Source organism: Juglans regia, chromosome 8, assembly GCF_001411555.2.
Source record: "Juglans regia cultivar Chandler chromosome 8, Walnut 2.0, whole genome shotgun sequence".
In the NCBI taxonomy this organism is placed as follows: domain Eukaryota; kingdom Viridiplantae; phylum Streptophyta; class Magnoliopsida; order Fagales; family Juglandaceae; genus Juglans; species Juglans regia.
The window spans coordinates 14,144,531-14,169,969 of record NC_049908.1 but is presented as its reverse complement, the minus strand read 5'-3'; the positions used below and the strand labels follow the sequence as shown (position 1 = coordinate 14,169,969).

The following is a 25,439-nucleotide window of genomic DNA, read 5'->3' as shown; positions in this document are numbered from 1 at the left end:
TCTTTAACTAAGGAGTTGGCAAATTGGAGCGCTTGATGATCAGGCTGGAGGGAGATCAGGTCCAAAGCCCTTAGGTCAGTATGAGGATTAACCAATAGGTGATCCCTCAACCTGTCTAGGCCTTTTTTGTAGCCGTAGCCCTAGGCCTAGTTGTGGACTGTTTTTCTCGCCAATATTTGAACATAGTGTCGAGCTAGGACCTCCTTGGAGTCGACTAGCTCAGACCTCAAGGCTTCGACTAGTAGGTCCCAAAAGGTTAGCTCCTCCTGGGAAGTGGCCAACCCGCACTCAAGAGCTTCTATTTGCAGGTCCCAAGAACGCATCTCGTCCCTAATAGAGGCCAATTCAAACTCTAGAGCCTTAATTCGCTTGTCCCGAGATTTGAGGTCCTCAGTCTTGCGCTTCCAAGATTGGGAAAGGTCCAGATATATCCTCTCCAAACAACTGTATGACCTTGCATCCGACTCATGCTGTTTAACTAGCTTGTCCTTATCTTCCTTGAGGTCACTGCAATACTTCAGGAGCTCCTCCTGTTCCACCTCTTGGTGGGCTAGTCAATCCCGCCTGGTGTCTTGTTCCTCTTCCAAAAGCTTGGCCTTGAGGTAGCAGCGAGCAACCTTTTCTTGGGACTTAGCCAAGTTATCCTAGAGGAAGCCCCACTCATGGCTAAGCTTTGCAATATTTTTCTTCTTACATTGACAACTGGAGTGCACATGGATGGTGAGGGACTCCATCCCTCTCTTTGTGTGCCTTTGGGACCTCCATACGGGCTAGGATGGTGAGGGACTCCAATGCCTGGACCTCATCTTCTAACTCCCCCTTGTTGCCCATAATTAGGGCTGCCAACTGATTGACTCCCTAAAAGAAAGGAGATAAAATGATGATGAGAAAGACTGTACAAACCAAGGAGAGCCAAAATAGATAAGACAGACAGAGAAATGGATGATCTTACTGGGAAGAAGAGTTTCCTAAGTTTGTCGGCTTCCTGACTAACTACAACGACCCGAGCTATTTCGAAACCTGGCCCAGTTCCCCAAGCACTTCCCCCTCCAGCTCGCGAGGATGACCCCAAGCTCCCCAGATGCCAAATTGGGTTGGTGACAAGAGGAGGAAGAGCTCGAGAAGAGGGACCCGCACCTCCATCGGGCATCGGCTCAAACCATCCCTCAGTACTGTTGACGGGCTCAACTTCCAGTCCCCATCATGATGCCCCCAAGTCATCCTTGTAACCACCATCTCTTGCTTGTATATCGCCGTGGCATCCTAATTGGCCGCCATTTCCTGCTCGGGTACCTTCGTGGTACCCTTCGGCTGCCAGCTCCTGCTCGGGTGCTACTGTAGTGCCTAGATCCTTCACTCGCTCGATCTAAGCTGCCGTAATGCCACCCTTGGCTTGTCACTTGCCCGAAACTTTTATGTTGCCTACAGGAGGAATCGACGATACAGGATCCTCCAAAATGGCCACCTTGGGCTTGGATGACATATTGAAGGGTAAGGAAGGTATTGAACGGCAATGAGGGTATTGAGACCTAGTCCTAGCTAAGGTTAACAACCAAGGGATGGTCCAAGGACAACCTTGTTTGGGGATCAGGGCATGGATAATGGATGCCCCACCATCGTCGCAAGGAGACTTGGGCACCGTAGGGTCAACGGTCGTCTCAGAGGTGGCGGTAGACACCCAGGCATCTCCATGGCTTCCTCGAATGGCAGAATGGGTTCACAATACCCCCTTGGAGCAGCATTAAGGAAGGCCAAGGAGAAGGTCATCTCGACCTCTTCCTCTACACGACTAAGGTCCTTGGTCGGTTCCCGGTCACCAGGTGCAGTGGAAGATTGGCTAAACAATAAACACTCTCCACTGGTCAGAGTTGGCGACATGCCTTGAGTTGATTCCCCGGCTCTCGAAGATAATAGGGCCTGCAAAGACTAGCCAAGTCCCTTGGGTTCAAAGGACGCCTCCTCGGATTCAGAGTTGATGCGAAAGAAACCCGATGACCCGTGAGGCATCTCGTATTTGTTGTGAAGTTTCTAACCACGTGGAGTAGATGACTCCCTCATGAAGCGACAACCCCCGAAATGAGATCGATTCGGAGTCACCAAAAGCTGGTCGATGTTGGCCCCTGTCAGTAGGGCATCAATCCAAACTTCCAGTTGATGCTTCTGAACCTAGGCGTAGATTGTCTTCAGGAGAGCTTGCTACCAATCAGACAAAACCAGAGAAATCTCCTTGTCATCTGGGAGACCCTGCAAATGATGTAGACAGGGAACTCATGATGAATTGCCTCGTCAACGGAAAATTTCCAACCATTAGCCGACACAAAGAAAAACCGCTTGAACCCATCGTTGACATGGGAAAAGCGGGGTTCTAGGTGGGCAATCTTGTATCCCCCTCGAGAATGGAAGCTGGACTAGTTGCCATCTTGCCACCGTACACCGTGCGTAAAAAGACACTCCCTAGTGGTCAGGTCAGGGTAATATTTGGCCACGACTTCTAAGACCATGTGCCAAACAACGCAACACGATATTAGGATTTTCCATGCTTTGGGATGAAGCTATGACAGAGCCGACTTGAGGTAGTCTAAGAAATCTTGGATGGGGTGGTAGAAAGGAAGTCACAATCCATTAAAAAATATGGAGGGGTACAATGCCACTTTCGTGGCAAAACCCTTCGAGTCGACTGCCCCTTGGCGAGAGCCCTCGGGATTTCTAAGTCGACAGAGTCAGGCACCTCAAAGAGGTCCTCACCGACCTCAGTTCTGTAGAGTAGATAACCGAGGACCAATGGAACCCCTAAAAAAACTGAGAACTGCCTCAGACCTTAGGAGGATCAAGACCCCATGAACCCTGGAAGATCCCTTAGGACAGGATGAACACAAACCCCGAGATGAGAAACAGAAGGTGGTCTTAGGCGCTATCGAAAACAAGAAGAGGAAATGTTAGGGATTATCAAAGGATGAAGGAAGTTGGAGAAACGAAGAGCTGGAAACTATTTGAGACAATAGCAGGGTAGAGAAAGTGCAAAGGAGGGGAGAAAATGGGGGATGAGATGCGAGTTTAAATAGAAAACTGTGTTGATTGGATTGCCCCAAGTGGGAATGTGACAAGTGTCACTGAGAGGGAAACGACAGGAATAGATGCCATGATTTCCATTGCACGAGGGAGCGTGGGATTGAGCCACCTTGCGCAACCCAAGAAGTGGGAAAGTGTACCAAAATGCATAATGGATACAAACCGATTCATTGAGCGTTACAAACAACTGAAGTGTGGTGGAGTAAGAAAAAAAAAAGAAAAAGAAAAATGAGAAGAGAAAATTCCCACCTGCTCACGTCCAATAGAAATTTATAGGGTAGTTAGAAGGGATATTTTTAGTTCCCATTGGACTGAGCCTGGACTAGGTTTAGGAAGCCCAACGACCAAGATGTAACTGGCCCACTAAGCGATAAATGAGAAAGAAGGCCCAAAGCCCACCAGGGAAAAAAGGATTGCCATGGGAGATGGGATAACGCTTACTTAGACACAACCTTGTCCGGATGAATTGCAAATATGGAATGTAGATAGGAGAACTTGTTAGGTAGAATTGTTCCTAACTAAATGCCCAGGTAGTGTCCGCATTCACCCATCAACCACATGGGATGGGGCCCGGGGGAAGCATGCCGCATTAAATATGACGGTGTGATACCCTGTACGTGAGATGGACGCCCTTGGCATAGGAAATGGGGCCCACCTCAATAGGAAGTATAAAAGCTCAACCCCAAGTCAGAAACTGATTCTCATGTACTCTTACATACAAAAATTCTCTCTAAGAATAAAAAAACTGACTTAGGCATTTGAGGAGTTTCACTACCCCTGAGCCTTTACATTTCTCGTGTTGTAAGATCATTGAGCCTGGTGACCGGTGTGTGAAACACATAGTTAACTGTGTTTTAGAGATTGCTAGTGACTTCAATCATTGATGAGCTAGAGTTCTAGTGGTTTGGACGAGGCCATTCGTGGTGTCATGCTGTATATGGATTTGTTGTGAGCAGAGATCATGTCGGTTTACAGAGTTTAGTAATAAGAGTTTAAACTGATTGTCATATAATAGATCATATACAAGTAGTGATTGAGCACTACTCGAACTAGTTTCAAAATAAATGACAGAATCAATGTACACATACAGAACACTCAAACTACTATATCAAACAATACTTTGGCAATGTGGAAGTTGATGGTCCCATGATCACAATAAGCTACATAATAAAAGCTCTTTGCTATTGCGAGAAATGTTTGCTTTATATCAGAATGAATATCATCTTTGGAGTTGTGGAGTATCAACTGCACAAGTTCTTGCATCTCAGATTCTATTTCTGGTGTTGTGAGGCAATAATTAGCATATGAAGTAATATTGTGGCAGCAATTGTTGTCTCCCTGCATGAGTTAGAAAATCCACCCATAATCAGAAAATTAGGAACCTCCAAGAAATTAACAACGGGAAATGAAAGTGTGAAATCATCATTTGTCCAAAAAACTTGAGTTAATGGGAACAAATAAATTTAATTATTTCTATTATATTTTTAACATAAAGTAAAGCTAATTTTCAACACTTACATCGGCCTTACTAAATAGAAATGATCTTTTTAATCAGAAAATGCATTGGAATCATACATTGCAATCACCTAAATGGAAAAGGTTTCAAAAACGAAAAAAAAAAAAAAAAAAAACAAAGACACAAGTGGTTGGTTGTAAGGCCCAGTCTCTTTGTCAAAGTGGCCTGGACCAGTGCGTGAAAATGGCCCAGCCATTTTAGTGCTTAGTGAGACCACCGAACGGCATCGTTTTAGAGAGGTGAGTGGTTCTTCTTCAAGCTTCCGTTTCTCCTTCCTGCTTTTGCGCAGTTTCCGTTTCTTTTTCTTTGATTTTTCTTCTGCATTCCTTTCTCCCACGTTAACTCATTTCTCTTCCGTTTCATTCTAGTTTTTCTCCTCGTCATTTTCAGTTCCTATTGCCGAAGCTCTTGCCCTTACTTTCGTCATTTTCAGTTTCCCTCAAAAAATCAGTTTCTCAACTGTCGAGCCTCTCCATTGCAGCAGTTCACAGAGCTTCTCTCTCACATTTTTTCGTGTGTGGCAGTTGGTGTTCTCCTTCAACACTCGGCTTCTCATTCCTCCTTGCACTGCGCTTAGCCCTCAGGTGACCTCTTCTCCCTCTCTTTTATTTCTGCAACAAACCTCCACTTTGTTTCATTCTCAGCCGACCTCTCTTCCTATGTTCTGCAGTTTTGTTTGTGGCCGTGGGTTCTGATTGTTGTGTGTGGTGAGTCTTCGGGTTGGTGTGTTTCGGGTAGGCATTGAAGCCTTTGCTGGAATTTCTTGTTGCCGTGGATAAGTTTTCTTACCTCTGTTTCTCGCACACACTCACACACAGTTACACTTCCAGTTTTTCTCATTGAATTTTTGTGGGTAATGTTTTCATTTTTAGATTAGTTTAGTGGGCAGCTCTTTGGGCATTTCTTGGTATAATGAATTTCTTGTGGTGTAATGTCCTAGGTTTGGATTATTTGAAGTTACATTGTAGTGGAATTGTTGGATTGGTGGTTGAGAAAATATTTAGAAGTATTAGTTTATACTTTCTGTTATGGAGTTGTGAATGGAAAGAAGTGTGCTTTGTGAAGTATTGTTTGGTTAAGTTGGTGGTAATTGTTTGAAATTGTGAACTGTTGGAAAAAGTGTGAGTTATTGGGATTTGAGTTGACATTGGTTTTGACGCTTGTATTGGACAATATTGAGTTTGCTATATAATATTTTGGGTCGAAGTGTGGGCTGTCCGGATTGTTATTTGGCTGTTTGAGTTTGATTAAACTCGCTGCATTATGGTCTAGAGTTTGGGTCTTGAGTTGTTTAAGACCAATTTTGTATTGTTGGACTTTAATATTTAGTTTATATTATTTTATGAATAGGTGACGAGACGGATAGAGACCGTATTCAAGTCATAGATAATACGCTGCAGGAGTCAGGTAAGCGGGGTTGCTATGCTAGGCCTTATACGAATTATTGAGACCGAGGTTGATTTTCTGAAAACCTTGCATATTTTTGTAGTGAAATGAGAACTTGGGAAAAACAAAACTAACCTCGGTCATTTATTTGCATACTCATGAAATCTGTACGAAAAAAAGAAAAATATGTTTTGACATGCATTGTGTAGACATGAGCTAAATTCTGTCATGTGGTTTCTAAAATCTAGAAAAAGAGCGATATTGAGAATATGAAAAGTTGTGCATTTATTTAGAAAGATGTTCTGGCTTTTGTGTTCAGCGTGTGTAAATTGTCTGATTCTATTTTGGTACTCTGTATTATTTTGATATAACATCTGAAAACCTTTGGCATGGTGTACTGGTTTTCGTATTTGACTCTGTCTCTACTTTGCTCTGCTCTGCTCTGTTATGCTCTGCTCTGTTTCGGTTGGTACCAACTTCTCTGTCTCTGAGTGCACCCACTTTGGAAACAAAGTGGTTTTGTTGTGGTCTTTCTTGTGTGCACACTCGGGGTTCTGAGAAGAATAAAGGAAAGATTTCACCTCTGTCTCTGCCTGGTTTGGCCACCGGGGTTAGCACAACCCTATCACGGGGGTGAAACATGGTCGCTGCTCTGTTTGATGCTCTGTTTTGATCTGATGATGATACTCAGTTTATGTTATGCCAAAACACTATGGGTTTTTACTTGTCTTAAAACCATCGCTCTGTTACTCTTGAAAATATATTCTGTTATGCATGATAACTCTAGAAAATATTTTGTTCTGCATGCTATTCTTTGTAAATGTTAATGTTTGCACGCTAGCATATGATTTCTGCTTACTGAGTTGTGATAACTCACCCCCTATCATGATAATATTTTTCAGATGATGTGGAGAGTCCAAATGAGGACCTGGATTAGATTGGTGAACATGTTTAAGTTGAGGAGATGTGGTTAGAAGAAGGACTTCTGATGTTCTTAGTTTTAATGTCTTTGAGTTTTAATTATATTTTTGGGTTTAGTAAGACCTATGGTTTTATCAGTTTTGTATGTTACTATTATTGGGAGATTGTGGACCCTTTGATATTTTTTTTTTATTATTGCATTAAAAATTGTGTGGAGTTGTAATGAGATTATTTAGAAGATATGAGATTGATTTCACTTATGAAGTTTTTGGAGATTTTTCTTTGGATGTGTTGGGAGACATATTTATGAGTGACAGATAATAATTCTCTAAGCCACCCAGGTTTGGGGTGTTACACTGGTAATGGCTTGCTTTTACAAACAACGTCCCAAATAATGTACTGTTTTTGGTCAGAAATATGCCAAAATGTTTATCATGCTTATAGAAAAAAGTCTCATAACTTAAAATAAATGCCAAATAATAGCTTAATAGAATAAACATTGAGCTAAGTACTATGTATCCTATATATCTAGATATTTGATTTACTTGTGTCTCTCTCTTCGAAGCAAAATAACTTGTACAATCATAAAAATGATGAATCGGAGCTCATCTTGGATTCATATCAAAAGTAAATTTTTTAAAGAGATTGCCTAACTTTTACGTTCTAAAATTAACATTATTGATATTTTCAGAAAACAAACCTTGTCCTTTTGGTACGAGCTAAGTTTGTAGCAGACTTTGTTAGTGAGGCCGGACAGTCTCTTATATTGAGGATGGGACAATAGCTCTTCTGAAAATGAATGGCCTGCAGCGACATTTATCGTATGTGCGAGTAGCTCTGCCTCTCCTTTTTGCCTATCGCCGTCGCTGCACCACTCAAGCAGCCACTTCTCCCACTATATTTAATAGTACCACACACAAAGAACAAAAAAATAAAATAAAATTAAGTATATACAGCATTACTCAAAATGCATTTTATCCTGAAAACCATCCTTTCAAGTGAGAAAGATAAACAAACATATACAGCAGGCCTACAAATTAAGTATATTATTGCTTATGTGGATTTTTGTTGGGACTACATTAAAGGCTCAATAAAGGGTTAATTACAAAATCAGTCCCTGAGTTTTAACTCGTTTTCAAATAAATCATTCGATTGGTTTCAAACTTTTATAATTTACTTTTTGAGTATGCAAATTTTTGCAGTTAAATCCTTCCATCCAATTAATTATAAGGTAAAGGCTCCAATATGACTAACGTCATGATCAAGATTGTCAAGTGGCAATCAATCAAACTCGACAAGTGATATTAAAATGTCATGTCAGCGTATTTATTAAAAAAAAAAAAAAAAATCTAAAAACATATGAAACTATTTAAAATTAGGCAAAATGGTTCACTAGCTCATCTGTACTTATATTGCTTTTATTTGTACGTATTATGATAATACTATTAGCTACCAATGTGGTAGCTTTCCAAGAAATTACTCACCTCTTGCCGTAAGTGGTGGCGGATTTCTTGTCCGTCCTGAACAACTATTGCCTCCGATGAGAGACGCTTTAGGAATTCATGCAATATCCCGACGAGTGCCTCTCCATTCTTCTTTGTATTCGATTTTCTGCAATTAATATCACTTGAGTATATATGACTTATCCATCCATGTTTTTTAGTTGTGTTTCTTTCTTCGAATAACTTTTTTAATTATTTATTATATCAGCCTAAAAGTTCTAAAAAAATCCACATCCAAGTATACTTTCGATTGGTCCAACTACTTTTTAATATATACTCTATCAAATTCTCATTTAAACAAGATTTTATAATTATTTATGAAACACTTTTATATCATTTATAAAAACTTCTTATATCCAGACATCACCTTATGATTGATTTCATAATCAAGGGTGGAGAATCTTGCAAAATGAAGGTAATTTGCTGCATAAAATATACAAAGCAAAATACTTTCCAAAAGTCAGTTTTTTCTAGTCAAAGTTGGGCACAAACCCCTCGTATGCTTGGAGAGGAATTTGGAAAGCAAAAAAGTTGTTACTCCAAGGTTGTAGATGAAGAGTAGGTGGTGGAAAATCAGTAAAGATCTAGACAAATACATAGATTCTTGGATATCAGGCTCTACAAAAGGAAAGGAGTGGGATAGAGGCAGATGATAAGGAAGATACTCTGGATAATCTTATTGATCGAGATATTATGTCGTGGAAGGTTGAGAAAGTTAGAGCTCTATTCAATCCAATTATAGCTACTGATATATTGAAAATAATCCTTTGTCCAACTCATAATGAAGATCAATGGATATAGACACAGGAAAAGAATGACAATTTTAGTATTCGAAGTGCTTATAGATTTTTTAGAGAACAACTTTGAGGCAACCACGGGGAAAGCTCCAGAGTTCATAGCCAATCTCATGTTGTGGAAAGTCCTATAGAGGATGAAAGTTCTCAATAAAATCAAGATATTGGCATGGCGAGCTTGTAGAAAATGTCTAACTACTCAATCTAATCTTAGGAAAAGGAATGTGGAGGTTGGAAATGAGTGTTGGTTTTGCAAGTCTTGTCTAGAAGATACTCAACATGCTTTAATCTTTTGCCCTACCATTCGAGAGTTGTGGAACAAATATTTACCTGCAATGAAGCACATTGGGAGGGATATGAACTTAATGACTATTGTACTGTATGTGTTGGAGAAGGGCAATATGAATGACCTGACAACCCTCTTTCTAATAACTTGGGGATTTTGGTTTAAAAGAAACAAGATGTAAGTTGAAATAACTCTTATTGATCCAATTAGTGTGATTGACTATGCATTATCTTTGAAGAAAACTCACAAGGGTCTGACCTCCTTACCAACTACAAAATCCAAGACTGTTTGCTGCTGGAACCCACCCCCAACTGGCTACGTCAAACTGAATGTGGATTGAGTAATGTTCTTTGACATACATAAGGCTAGTGTAGTTGTGGTACTTAGAGATAAGAAAGGAGACCTTGTGATGGCTGCTAGCAAAGTAGATAATGAAGTGCATGATTTAGAAACTATTGAGCTTCTCGCAATGTTTTGAGGCTTATAGCTGTGTGCTCATTTGTGATTCTCAAAGCTAATTCTAGAAAGTAATTGTTTGTTGATGGTTAAGGAGCTACAAGATGATGCAGAACCCTTTTCAACTATCGAGAACTTGCTAAAAGAAAAAAAGCGTCTGCTAGAACTATTTGCTGAGTATAAGATTCCACATGTGCATCGTTTGGGAAATGAGGTAGCTCATAGCTTGTCCGTTATGCTTGGATTGTTGAGAATATTGAAATGTGGTGGGCTGAAGCTCCAATGGTTGTTTCTCAAGCCATTTGGCTTGACACAAACAGTTTGTAATGGTTGTTACAACCTTATTAATGAATGATTTTGTTATAGAAAAAAATTAGCATCCCACTAAAGACCAAGTAGGGATTCCCATTTAGTGGTCCAATAATAACCAAGAGAATACTAATCCATCCAAAATGTTGAATGTTGGATCGTGAGAGCAATTTACTTGTAATAATTATTGTTACACTTTTAATCTGTATAGAGAAGTAATGATATTCCACATCATACCCTGCAAATGTGTTTTTAGAGCAATCTCATAGAGTGATATTGTGAACCCAACAATCCCTCACTCACAATGAAGCTTCTAGGACTCAAAGTCTCGAATTTATGTCCTTTAGCACTAAATGTAAAAGGTTTATTTATAAGAGCATTCACATTGGCCTTGTTCAAATTTTAGGCAAATTTTGGATAAAATGCCACCTTTTGCCTTTTTGTCTATCCATTGCAAGATTTTAATGTACATTAAATTAGGTATTTCACTTTCAATATTAATATAATATTATTTTTTTTACTTTCTCTAATTTTTTATTTTCTCTTTAATGTATATCTTTTATATCTATTTTAAAATAAATTTTTATTTCAGCCTTCATTATTTTCAATAATTTATACATCAAATTAAGTACGTAAAACCTATCCAACAACCATAAATTAATTTTATTGTCAAACACAATTTCTTAAAAATATGTACAAAATCAATTTGGAACTTTTATTTAATGTACGTACAGCGCAAAATGTACTGCAGATGATCACTACAAAATCTACTGTGCTTGGTGTGGCTGTGCATGCAAGAGGCAGAGGCAGAGAAGAAGAGAAAGAAGATCAGAGGGTTTTTGCTGCATGTGGCTAGAAATTCCAAATTTAAATTTACCTCATGATATTAATGGAGTCTCGTGTATTGATGTTTTTCGCGAATTCATTTAGAAAGGCTCTCCTCATTTCTTCCTTATCAAAATAAGATGCGATTGCCTCGACCAAGGCTGTGGTTTTAGCCCATACAAGCCGTTCCCTTGACCTTTCCGGTTCATAAATATTGGCTGCTGCCAAAAAATAAGCCAACAGAAGGGCTGTTCTGCTTAATCCAAAGTCTCCAAGATTGCGTTCTTCGTACCACCTATATATGAATCATTATTGCATAACCTCTCAATATATTAACAATGATTCAGCCAATTACTATAAGAAAAACAAGCATTTATGACGATAATGACTATTTACGATGAAATTAAATAGACTCATTTTAGTAAGAAATAATAATTTTTGTAGGAAATAATTAGCCACAAATAAGTAGTTTTCTTGTAGTGTATATATATATTAATTATGCGATCCTTAATTTAATATCTCTTGATGTGATATCAATGAATTAATTGATAGATAACTTAAAGCTAATTTATATGATCGATATTTCAAAGAGTTATAAGAAATACATGCACGTCTCATTCTTCGTACTTACTTTTGAATACTATCCAATTCCATCCGATGTAATGCTTGGCAATTGTTGTAGTCCAATTTTGCCAGTTCGAGATAGGTTTTATTATTGACAAAGGGCATCCTGCGCGTAGAAGGAACCAACAAAATCAGTCATGAGTATTATACAGATTAATTTGAAGAATTAATTAAATTTCGCAACTTGCATCTATATATATATGTATATGAGGGTTTGAATATTAGTTTAGATTTTCCGATCCATTGGGAAGATGGAACCATCGATGCTTGTGTTTTAATTTGTATCAAATATTTAGTAGCATGAAGGAGGCATACATAATGACACTTAGAATATTCCATGTCATATCCTGTGCACTCTCTTATTAAAAAAACATTTAAAACTTAAAATACAAAAATAGAAATATAAATAGAAAATAGTAATGCTAAATATAGTGATCCTAGGGTGTGCATAGGGCTTGCACACCCTTAAACTGTACAATCATTTCCCTATACTGTATGCAGTCAAGTTCTGATTAGGTGCAAATCCTTCATATGCTTTGAGAGGGATTTGAGAATAATAAAGCAAAAAGACTTTTGGATGGCTGCAAATGGAGAGTAGGGGATGGGAAAGCTATTAAGATATAATTTGATGCATAGGTTCCTAGACATAAGCCTCTGGTGCAGGAAATGGATGGATTTGCAGAGCATCACAAGGAAGCTACAGTGGATACACTTGTTGATCAAGAGACTAAGTGGTGGAAGGTTGAGTCTATTAGAGCTCTTTTCAATCCAATTATTACTACAGTCATATTGAAGATCATGTTGTGTTCGAACTAGTATGAGGACAAATGGATTTGGACATAAGAGAAGAATGGAAAGGTCCAGAGGTACATATCACTCTAAACTGTGGAAGTGGCTTTGAAAGATGCAGGTTCCTAAAAAAGTTAAGACTTTTGCTTGGAGAGATTGTAAGGATGGTCTGCCTTGCTCTAAGCAATCTCAAGAAGAGGAATCTAGATATGGAAGATCAATGTTTTTTGTGTAAGTCAAGCCAGGAGGATGTTACACAAGGTTTAATATCCTATCTAGCAATTAGGGATCTGTGGGAAGAATTACCTGCCTTTTATGCAGAACATGGATACAAGAATGAATTTCTTGGCTCTCGCCTACATATGTGATGGAGAAGGGCAAGCAAGCAGATTTGACTATTTTTTTCCACATTACTTGGGGATTTTGGTTTAGGAGAAATAAATGCAGATTGATAAACTCCTTCTTGAGCCTCTTAAGGTCATAGATCATACTTTGTCTTTGCAGAAAACTTATAAGGAGTTCTTAACAACATCAACAACAAAAGCTAAATTGATGTGTTGTTGGAAACCACCACTAGTGGGTTATTTAAAGCTGAATGTAGATGGTGCTATATTTTTCTAAATGCGTAAAGCTGGTGTAGGTGTTGTTCTTAGAGATGAGAAAGGAAGCTTGGTAATGGCTGCTAGTAAGGTGGAGAATGATGTATGTGTTCTTGAAACTATTGAACTTCTGGCTTTGTTAAGGGACTTACAACCTTGTGTCCATCTGGAATTCTCCAAAATTATTATTGAAAGTGATTGTTTGCTGATTGTTAAAGAGATGCAAGAGGAGAAAGAATCTTTCTTAGCAACTGGTAATCTCATTAAAGAGACTAGAAGCCTGCTATATTATTTTAGTGAAGTTGAAATACAGGATGTGCATCACATGGGAAATGAGGTGACTCATAGATTACCACGTTATGTTTGGAATTAATGTTGATAATATAGAGATGTGGTGGGCTGATGTCCCTATGTTTGTTGCTCAAGCTATTTGGATTGAGAAAAACAAGTACTTGTACTGATTGAATTTCTATGAATGAATGTTGGTTATCAAAAAAAAAAAAAAAAAAGTTCTGATTATTTTACATGTGTCAACCTCGCCATTAGATTATAAATTAATGGGAGATGCACAAAAGGATTTAGTTAATTGAAAAAATTTGTATACTCAAGGAGTAAATTGTAAAAAATTGAAACCAAGCGAGTGATTTGCAAACGAACGACCTAGTTAAAACCCAGGGACTAATTTTATAATTAACCATTAAATTAAAAAAAAAACCATTTTAACTTTTCAAATTTTCATCCAGTTATTCTCTAAACACAAAAAATAATACAACTTTTAAAACTTACAAAATAAAATTACTTTTAAAATATTATATTTAAACAACTTTTCGTCTCTACCTTATATTCACTTTCATAAATCCTAATGAATGTAAAACTTATTAAAATAAATACTAAAAACTTTGATTTCCATTCTTTCTCAAAAAAAAAAAAAAAAAAAAGAAGCTCAAAACGTTTTTTGCGAAATTCTAAAGCATTATACCTAGCTACCATATAAAACTAAAGAGGAAAGGTCGATCTAACACAGTACAAGTGGATGGAGACTAGCTACACAATTGAGAGTCGAGAGAGAAGTAGTAGTACCTGTAAAGGGTTTTGCCAATCCAGACATCATCCTTGCCACCATATTGTTCTAAGTAGAATCTTGTCTCCACGCGAGGTAAGCTTGCATACCATGGGACTTGCAGTGCGTACCCTACCTATTTTTGCAACTAAAAATAACTGGGGCGGGTAATTTATGGAAGCAAGAGACCACAATGCAGTTGGGTATGGAGTTTTGTGTTTGGTTATTGCAAATTCTGCCAGGAACAGAGTTGTGCTATCTCTTAGACTTCGGTCTTTAGAGATAAGCCGTCTGGACTAGACCATGTCGGTCACAATAGTGTACTAGAATTCTACTAACGTTTGTAATTGACTTGTTGTTTAAAGTCAAATTTGTATGTCCTCTTTAAATGAATGGAATGAGATCCGTTGTTATAAAAAAAAAAAACTGTGAAATTTGCCATAAAAAAGATATTTTGCAGCGAAGATACCTAAATTTTGGAAAATGGATTAATCCTAAATTACAACTCATCATGTAGAAGCGATATATGCATGTAAACCTTTTGAGATCTACTGTTCATATGCCAAATTCTTTCCCAGTAATGATAAGTCGAATGTGGGGCACTTTTTGTGAAAAGTTAGGCTGCAATTGATCGAATGTTGAGCTGAGTTGAGCTCTTTATAAATAGTAGTGAGTTGAGGTGATAGAGTGAGTATTATGGAGTCTACCTAAGATGAGTTAAAATGTGTTTGGATATTAAGATGAGTTTAGGTGTATTCATGAGAAGTTGAAAAAGTTGTGGGTCCCATGTGTAAAGAAGTGTTGAATTGAAAAAGTTGTGGATCTTACGTGTAAAAAAGTTTTGAGTTGAGATGAGTTTAGTAATTTGAGAGTCGAGTATTTGGATGTTAGACTTATCTTAAAATTAAACTGAACCGAGTTGAACTCAGATGAGTTTAATAACCAAACGGAGCCTTAAAGTCTTCTGACAAAATTTTGGCCAAGGAACTGTGATATCGAGCCACATTTGAGTGGTCTGAGTACATCATGTGGCTCTTTGTAAGAGTTTTATTTAAAATCTATGTCCCACACACCCATCTTGATAGAGTTTGAAATAGTTCAAAACTTATCAATTAATAGATGAGTTATAATGAGATAAGAAAACTCCCATGAGATAAGATTAACTTTATATCTCTAATCACAGTCAAACACAAAGTCTTAGATTTTTTTATGGCCAAAATTCTATAAATAGTATGGAGGGATTAAACGATTTTCACCTACAACATTATTGTGCCTCTATCCATCGGGAGACATTTGGAGATAAAGTTGTTAGGGTGATCCTTCTTGCATAGTTATGTCAGATTCTGTATCAAACTGGAATGGAGGGAGGTAAGTTTTTCTAACTGTTATTATTTTGTTATTGTGGATCATAAAAAATTGAAGATCCAATTATTAATGTTCATATTAAAATATTTAACTTGTGGTATCAGATCTTTAGGTTGCAGATTTTTTGTGATCTTGATAAAATATACAGTAAATATATGCTTTCGTGTATTGTAATTTTATCATATTGCAAATGATTGAAAATATTGTTTTTACGATCTGAGAAAGAAATTTTCTGAAGATGTTTTAAATAATTTATTGATTCTGTGTATTATGAAATAACGATACACTGACATTCATTAATGCATTTCGAGTCTCAGTGTACTTATTTCTCCCATACTGTGCATATACTTTGTCACTTCATATTCTCTTTCCTCTGTTGTATATTGTTACGTGGAGAAAATATTGAGGATGTGTTTCGAAGAAACATAGGAAGTTGAGGGTTATGGAGAAAACCATGCGAGTCGCCCCTGTGTGGTTGTGTAGCCTGTGTATTGTTCAACCGCTAGATGTGGGGCAGAGCACTGTGTGCGGTGGCCAATGGCTCAACACGACGCCGATGTAAAGGGGTTGAGAAGCCCAAAACCCCTGCCAGATTATGGAACTCGTCGGGGCTTATGGTTGTCAATACTGGGAGGAGTTTGGAAACCTCCTCCACGATGTCTCCGTGATGGCAGCGTAGAGGGCTTTAAAGCCCAGTGGCCATGGTAGTGATGATTGTTAAATAAATAAAAAAAAGGGGTGGGGGGGGGTGGGGAATCGTAAATGGAGGTGGACATTAGTTGCAGGAGGAGGTTGGGGACGCCATGCCACCTTCCCCTCACCAGCAATGTCCACAGTTGCGCCGAACCAAAGAGAGTTTCGTTTCTCCCAATTCTATGTACATGGCGCTGCAATTTTATGAATTGTTTATTTTGGCTCTTATTATCATGACATATATATTTGTTTATTCAATATGAGGCAAATGATTTACATAAAAATTAAAGAAAAGATTGGTTGCCTAAAGGTACACAATTTTTTTAATTTTGGTGAAAAATCATTAAATTCCATAGTAACGTGGATATGATGGAGTGAACACTTTGTGTGCCAAGATCTACTCCCAAAGGAGGATTTTGATAACACTACAAGTTCATCAATCAAAGAAAAAGTTGGAGTGAACGAATTTGTGTGTTAAGATCTACTCCCAAAGGAGGGTATTGATGACACTACTAGTTCATTCATCAAAGTAAAGTTGGGGCTGAATAATTTGTATGCCAAAGTTTATGAATAATTTGTATGCCAAAGTTTACTCCCAAAGGAGAATTCTGGTGATACAACTAGTTCGTCCACATAATTTCAGGTTAGAGGGAACACTTTATATGTCAGAGTTTAATCCCAAAGGAGAATTCTGATAATAGAACTAGTTCATTCACATAATTTAATACTGGTGAGAACACTTTGTATATCAAGATCTAATCCCAAAAGAGGGTCTTGATGCAACTACTAGTTCATCCATAATTTTTTAAATTTTGATTATTGTTTTTGAGTGTCGAATTCAAAGCATTAATGTGATTAAAATGCTTTTTTTACAGTAAGTATACAAATATTTTTACAAGGTTTTCTATACGGAATGAACTCTAGTATAGAGAAACATGAGCATGCCAAATTTACACTAAGAGTTTTAAACCATGATTTATCCATTTTAATTCTTAACATCAATTATTATTGAGAATAGTGATAAGGGTTAGAAAAGTACAATATTTAAAAATATTGGATTAATTACTACACATATCAAACTAAAGGAATTTCTTAGTTTTGTATATAATGGTTTACTTCAGAGGCATTATTATTTCATTAAACTAATGAGACAAGAAAAAGTTGGTAGCATGATTGTTAGCTAGATATAAATTTATTTTGATAATTTGTATGAAAAGTCATTTGTATCTTTTGGGAAATGAAGGAAATGATGGTGATGAAAATATAAGAATTGTATCAATTGAATTTTGAAAGAAACAATTATACATGAAGGTTTAGGTGCACTAAGCATAAGACATGATTCGAATGGAAGAATAAACTTTTTTTTTTTTCTTCTGTATAAGTTTCAAATAAGATCTTATACATGTTTATACATTCTTTTTAGATTTAACTTGAGTGTAAATGTTCATATGTATTTCGTCTGTATAAGTTTCAAGTCAAACTCTATAAGTGTTGATACTTATTTTAGTGGTTGAATTTGAGTGCAAATGTTCATATTTATTTTGTTTGCATAAGTTTCAAATCAAACTCTATAAATGTTGATACTTGTTTTAGTGGTTGAACTTGAGCACAAATATTCAAAATTTTAAATTGTTTCAAAATGTCATTTATGTTTGTTCCATTTTTCCTTCCAATAAAATTTTTATTTGCCTTTATAATAGGGTTTTTGTTAAAAGTTTTTCCTTTTCACTCATGAGGAATGTATTGGAACCAAGTGAAAAATGATTCATGAAATTTGTTTTACAATTTGTAGCATAGAATTTGAAATATAATTTGTGACATAAAAGTTTGGAGAATATCTCCAAGAAAAGTTGTAGAGGTTAGTATATAAAATATTTTTCACATTTAGATTTTCTAATCTCAGAATGTGTGTTGATTTGTATAAAAGGAAAACAAATTAAACATATTAAGAAAAGATGATATAAGGAATAGAGAGTTTATTGAGATGATGCATATAGACGCATGTAAACATTTTTTCTAAAATGTTTGATAGATATAAGTATTTCATTATTTTCATAGATAATTTTCATGGTATGGATATATTATCTGCTACATGAGAAGTCTCAAGTCATTAGAAATTCTTGAGGTACTTCTCATGGGGAGGAAATGCAGTTAGGTAGAAAGATGAAAATTATCGAATTGGATTGAAGTAGTGAGTGCCAGGAAAAGTATTATGATTCAGGTCAAAACCCTGACCTATTTTGTGAACTTCTTGAAAATAAAATTATCAAAGACAATGATATATATCTTAAATTGTGTTCCTAGTAAGTAGTCTCAAAGATTTATTTTGAGTTGTGGAGTGATAGGATACTTGATTTAAAGCATATACATGTATGAATAGTCAAACTAAAGTTAGACTTTACAACCCAAATGAAAGAAATGTGGATTGTATAATAGTTAATGTGTACATTATTGATTACTTAGGGAGATCTAAATGATTTAGGTTGTATTTTCTCTATTCATAATTTGAATTTTGAGGAAATTGAAATGTCAAATTCCACATGGCTGGCAAAATCAGTGAGAGTATAAAAACTAGAGATGCGATTGTTGTGAAGTGCATTCTTGTACTTTGAAAATGCTAATAGTTCATTTTATGATTATTTTAATGATAACATAGAACAACAAGCAAATGATCATCTACCTCATAAGAGAAACACTGTTGAAGAATTGGCCAGGGAGATATTAGAACAGGTAGCCTCATGTGATTTTCTTGATTTGATTTTTGGTTACGTGGTGTATTTTCAAAATTTGATTTTTACATAGAAATAAATGAAGGTTCGCATATGTTTTCACAAATTATAGAAATGAGTGATTTTATAAAAGACCGATGCATAAAAGAGTGATTGAAATCCATGAATCAATATAAAGTTTGTAATTTTGTCTAAATCATCTGAAACGTATAAAAATTCAAATATAAATGGGTGTTGGAGACAAAACTCTGATTTTAAAGGCAATGTTGAATGATATAAAATCAGACTTGTAATTAAGGATTTCACTCAGAAATGAGCATTGATTAGAAAGAGATTTCTAATAAACCTGAAAGAACCCATTAAGAATCATTATTGCATTAATAGCTCATTATGGTCTAGAGTTACATCAAATAGATGTGAAAATAATTGTAAAGTGAAAGTCTGAAATCTACAAAAAACGAATAAAATGATTACTAAGAAGAGGTAACTGAATTTTTTGAAAAATTGGTATATAAAATTTGATAATACCAATACTGTTTTAGAATTAAGAAAAATATTGTTAATGTATATACTCGTAAGTCAGTGAGAGTATATTTGTATTTATGGTCATGCATGTATATTACTTCTGGTAAGTATGAATTATGGTTTGTAGTATGACATTAAAGTTATGTCTCTAAAGAAGTTTAAAAATGAAATTCATGAATGAGACATCTTTCGTAACTAGGATTGAATTTTAATACTAAGAAGATGACTGTTAGGATTGTCTCAGTATAGTTGTATAGAATTTTGGAAGATTTTATATTAAGAGTTGTTGTTCAATAGATGTTTTAAAAATAAAATGTGACATGCTCAGTATTTTACAGTGTCCTCGAACTGATTAAGTTGTTATGGAAATTTTGTATATGATTGCTACAATAAATCTGATGATTCCACAAACTTATGTAAGGTTGAATATCAATTTCTCAGTTGGTATTCTTGGTTGTTGCCAATGATGTTTGACCTAAAAGTTATGAAAAGAATGTAAAGTTTTTTACAATAAATTAAAGACTATATTGTTACCTTAAGGAGAACTGATACTCTTAAGGTAACTGTACTATAACACTCCAATGGCAAACCCAAACCACATGGTTTATACTCTGAAAAGACTAGTCAATGATACAATTGGAGCCCCATTGGAACCTTATAAAGAGCTAGAACTTCTCATTCTCAAGCAATGTGGGATCCCATACACCACTTACTCTTATTTTTATCATATAACGTATCACAATCTACTCCCTTAAACTCCCTTAAATTCCCGACTTCCTCGTCGGGCCTGTCCGTTGTAGGTAGCACGACTCAAGTCCTATATTTTTGGTTGGGATATGCTCTGATACCATTTGTAACACCTCAATGGAAGGCCCAAACCATATGGTCTATACTTCAAAATGACTAATCAATGTTACAATTGGAGTATCATTGGAACCATATAAAGAGTTAGAACTTCTCATTCTAGAACAATATGGGATCCCATAACCACCTACCCTTATTCTTATCATATAGGGTATCACATGTATATTCAAACCCTATTTTGTGGAATCACTCAAATGATATAAAATACAGTTATGGTTGTGTATTTTGCTATCTAGTAGAGTTATTTTATGGAAAAATATGAGACAAATTTCTTACTGTTTCATGTGCAATAGGGACTGGGTTTGTGGTTTGCTTTGAAGCCACAGTGTATGGTATCTGATTGAGAAAATTTATCTTAGGACTTGGAATTGTCGACTTATAGCCAAATTGCTAAAAATGTATGGCAATAATTCCGAAGAGTATTTTTCTACGAATGATAAGTATTTAATAAAATTTTAAATATCTTAGTGTTAAGGAAAAAGTACAGAAACAAATATGTTTATAACAATAGTGCATTAACGATTATACTTTAAAGGACATGTTGAAAAGATGAGTCATATGCTTATACCCATGATGTGAACATGTTAAAGAGACAATTGGTATGCTGAGTATTTTGTTACTGGACATTGAAATATATTTATTATGGTTATTTCTATTTTTTTGTCTTTCCACTTTATATGTATATTAAATAGTCTATATGGATGATGACAAGATAATGTCTACAATAGATATGAAGTAGAACCCAAGGCATTACAGTATTAGTCATAATTGTCCCAATTAAAGATAGTATTGAGTTAAGTTACTGATGTTGTGATACATGGAAGAGAATTTGTTGGTCATATAACAGAGGACCGCATTGACTCACATTTCTAGCTAGTTTGACATTGATATTACGGAACTCATGTAATGTGTTTTGAAATATGAAAGTTTTCTGGAAATGAATTTGCGCGGTATGGTTAATTTCCAGTAATAAATCCATGAACGGAAAATATTATTTTTATGGGCGTACAGGCCAAGTGGGAGAATGTAAGAGTTTTATTTAAACTCTATGTTTCACACACCCATCTTGATAGAGTTTGGAATAGCTCAAAACTTATCAGTTAATAGATGAGTTATAATGAAATAAGATTATAAACTCTATATTTCTAATCATAGTCAAACACAAAGTCTTATATTTCTTGATGGTTAGAAGTCTATAAATAGTATTGAGGGGTTAAAAGGTTCTCACATACAACATCATTGCTCCTCTAACCATCGGGAGATATTTGGAGGTAAAGTTGTTAGGATGATCTTTCATTTATAGTCAAGTTAGATTTTGTATCAAATTGGAATGGAGGGAGGTTTGTTTTCTAGCTGTTATTATTTTGTTATTGTGGATCATAGAAAATCGAATATCTAATTATTAATGTTCATCTTAAAATATTTAACACTCTTATGTTTGAGTAAGAATTTGAAGAAATCTTAATGAATAGCAGTAAATGTTGTAGAATCCACTTCTTTATTTCGAATAGCCTTTTGATTATTAATTAAGCAGCCAAGTAATTAATTCTTGCCCACTTTGTTAATGAATATATTAAATTATCTTGAATTTATAAAATCGGACGGATCGATGCGATCACATATACCTCGCTAGATAAGTCCTTGGTAATGATCCATTTGTCAAAGAGCTGATTAGCAGCTTGTCTTTTTCTCAAGAAGTTGGATGAGAATTGCTTTGCATCCTCAAGGATTCTCTCTCCTGGAAAGAGCACCTGAGATGCCCTATACAGGTTAAACATTCCTGTCACAGCCTGTGTAGACTGCCCGCCAATGCAGAAGAACTCCCCACCTTTCTCAAAATGCTGGAACACATCTGTCATGATCATGTCAAAAAAACATAATTAATGCTAATTATATTGAAAACATCGATCATATTGATCCCTATATATATTGGAACGGCCGTAATACCAGCGTAAACCTCGTGGCCATGCAATCTAAGTAACCTAAATCCCATGGCCGAGTCATCAATGTCATAAACGTCTGAATTTCTCGCCCAGCATATCCCTTTATGTGTCCAATATCTGTAAATTAAAATGAACATTATTAATTAATTAATTAATTAAGTATTCCTGTAGTGGGTCAAATATATATAATACACACACACACACATACCTGTAAACATAATTCAAACATTCCTTGATCTCAGGTTGAAAGTATCTGGAAATTCCTAGCCGCTGCAACCGATCCACTGCCCAAATGTGTTCAAACAAGTCCACTGGATACACGTTGGGGACTAAAGGCAGATTGAAGCTTAGAAAAATCGAATTAAAAGCAATAGCATAGTTGAAGAGAACAAAATAATCTGTAGAACTTATTTCACGTGTATTTCTTTTTTCTATTTGAGATTTTCATGAAGTCAGTACGGGATGAGCTTGAATTTTATGAATTGTTGAAAAGACACTTACCTCCACCATTAAACCTCTGGACCACCCTATTTAAGTAGTTCAAACAATTTAGGTCTTTGGTCTGCATGAGTGCAAAGGCAGTGGAGGAAGGAGAGAACAAGAAGGAACCATCTTGGGACTGCAGTTTAAGAAGCTTTTCCCAGTCTAGGTCTGGCATCCCTTCCAAACTATGGAGCAAAGCTGTGGGACCTTTGTGCATGATGTCCCTTGGTATCCTATCGCATGCATGCATATACACAAGACATAGTCATTACACCCATGTAAGACATAATAATCTGGAATGACCTTTTTCTTTGTGCGTGAAGTCTGAGCAATGAGCTAAATCTACCTTGCAAGCTTTACATTTCTCTTTGCATATATATCTTGAAAGACAGGAGAATCGTAAGGCACTTCAATGTTTAAACTACGAGCAATTTCCAAAAGCGAAGGGAAAGCAACTTCAAAGCCAATTGGCATGTGCTCATCATTCTCGGATTCAAGCTTTGACAGATTTTCATTCAAAAATGAAATTCCTATTACAATGACAATCCACCGTTAGAATTACATGTATATATATATATGGAAGTCCAAAGCACATTGAATTGAAAAAAAGAAAAGAAAAAGAAACTGTACGTTAATTAATACCTTTTGCGTACTTTTCAGGAAAAATATTCCAGGATTTTAAAGCAATAATGCAGGCTAAAGTGTTGAGTATCCGATCATAAGCGAAGAAGATTTCGCTATCTCCCCATGAACCATCGGGAAGTTGATTGTTGCCAATCCAGCGAAGGGAAGATGGGAACTGAGGAAGACCACTTCCATTGGCATCTTGTACAAGAGCAACCCATGCTGTGTCATAAGCCGAAATGCTGATTTCTCCATCTTTCATGGACGACAACATCGTTTTGATGGAATCCACGCGTTCCTGTACGTACGTATAACATGATTTGATGAAACATTATAACACTATTAAAAAAAAGGAAAATGATAGAGTCTATCGATTTTCCGAAATGTATTTTTTTTAGTATTTATGTTTATTTATCTTTTAGTACGTGTCTTTTTTTTTTTTTTTAATGCACAAAAAAATTCTGTGAAAAAAAAACAAGAAAAAAATGTTTTAACACTGTCAGTACAAAAGGTCGGTAGCTTTTCTTGTTGGACGTCGTAGCATCCTAAAACAAATCATGAAAAGAGTTAAAAGTAAGGTTGAAAAAAAAATGTTCAAATCACCTTGAGATCATCAGCTTCCCTATCTGTGTCATCCTCCACAACCTCACGCCACTTTATGACCGCCGGCAGAACATTTTGAAACCCGTCTGCGTTTTGGAGACATGATAATTGATTTAATTAAATAAATGCATTTCAGATAAACGTATAATACCTTGAGTCCCAATAAAATATTATTTTTGTAGTCCCCCCTAAAACTTAGTATCCTCGTCGGCCCCCTGCTCGTATATACGTACCTTGAGTCGTCCCAGGTTTGGATTTTGTGCTGCATCTCAGGGGAGAGTTTGGTCGCTTGTCTTTAGCCCCGAATGGCCAGACACCTATAAAATATGATAGCGATGCGATCGATAAATACTAATATTTTAAGAAAAGACAACGTATAAGTACAAATCATGTAGTCCTCTTGATAGGTGAATATTGCTGCCATTTGGAACCAAGTTTTTATATTCCTTTGAAAAGAAATCCAATAACAAATGGGATCGAAGCAAAATTCCCGTGAGAAAATAGTACAATTCTTTCCGCAAAGTCTTGAACTGATGAACTAGTACGGAACCCACTACTATTCTGTATTTAAATGCATCCAATGCAAATTGAACTAAAGCTGCATGCCATCTCGTTGGTAATTTGTCTTTAAATTAATGTGTTTTGCCTTTCTAAAACCACTGCCGGAAACACAAGTACTTTTCAGACTTTTGACTCTGTTTAACTGCAAACGGAAAGAAATATTCAAGCTTTCAAGCTTTTGAGATATTTTCTTTATCTTTCCTCAGCAAGAATATCATAGCTAGCTAGAAAACATGCCAAGTGAAGTTTATATATGGTCAGAATCGTAGAAGACTTGAGCAGGGTATTCAGCAATTCTTACATGGGTATGAAAGCTAGAACGCTTGCTGTTTCCACATTTTAAACTGACGAAATAACATACAACCAGAATATCTATGCACGAAGGTGAAGAACTTACTCTGGAAGGTCGAGCAAGGCCGTGGTAGGATGCAGGAAATTACAGGAGAGAGATGGAAAAGGTTTGAGTGCGAGGACATGATGTTTATGTATACCAGCTGTGGAGATCAGGAACGTATAGCGAAATTGGGAGAATTTAGAAGGAGAGGCCGGAAGGAAGCGGACGGAAACGAGTTCCCAAGATATTCTTCCCAAAACTATGGACCGAGTTCAGTCCTGTCCTTTTCCTCTCTCTACTCTACGATCAAAAGCTCGTTTTTTTTTTTTTTTTTTTAAATTTTATTTTATTTTATTTTATTTTAATTATCGTCGTAGTTCTTGTTGTTTTATTTATTTATTTTTTATTATTATTATTATAATTATAATTATCATCATACTTATTTTTGTAAAAAAATTATGTAAGTACAAAGTCAGGAATTAATTTTAGCAATGGAGGGGACATTTTGGGTACGTACGTTTGGATAGTACGTACGTTTGGATAGCAATGGAGGGGATATTTTATGAATAGTTATGAATA

The 25,439-nt window shown here is 36.1% G+C and overlaps 1 protein-coding gene across 1 annotated transcript; it reads right to left on the bottom strand.

The window, feature by feature from the left end:
• Window positions 1-4,164: 4,164 nt before the first annotated feature.
• LOC108981932 ((-)-kolavenyl diphosphate synthase TPS28, chloroplastic-like) lies at window positions 4,165-25,108 on the bottom strand. The gene is made up of 15 exons (XM_035693033.1): window positions 24,924-25,108; window positions 24,199-24,282; window positions 23,966-24,051; window positions 23,381-23,660; window positions 23,085-23,268; window positions 22,757-22,971; window positions 22,464-22,584; window positions 22,260-22,372; window positions 21,938-22,164; window positions 14,157-14,272; window positions 11,696-11,794; window positions 11,145-11,359; window positions 8,377-8,516; window positions 7,589-7,787; window positions 4,165-4,403 (listed from the first exon to the last, which is right to left on the bottom strand). Exons 1-15 carry the CDS (start codon window positions 25,000-25,002, stop codon window positions 4,165-4,167), a joined length of 2,397 nt encoding a protein of 798 aa, XP_035548926.1. The 5' UTR covers window positions 25,003-25,108.
• Between the last annotated feature and the right edge of the window lie 331 nt (window positions 25,109-25,439).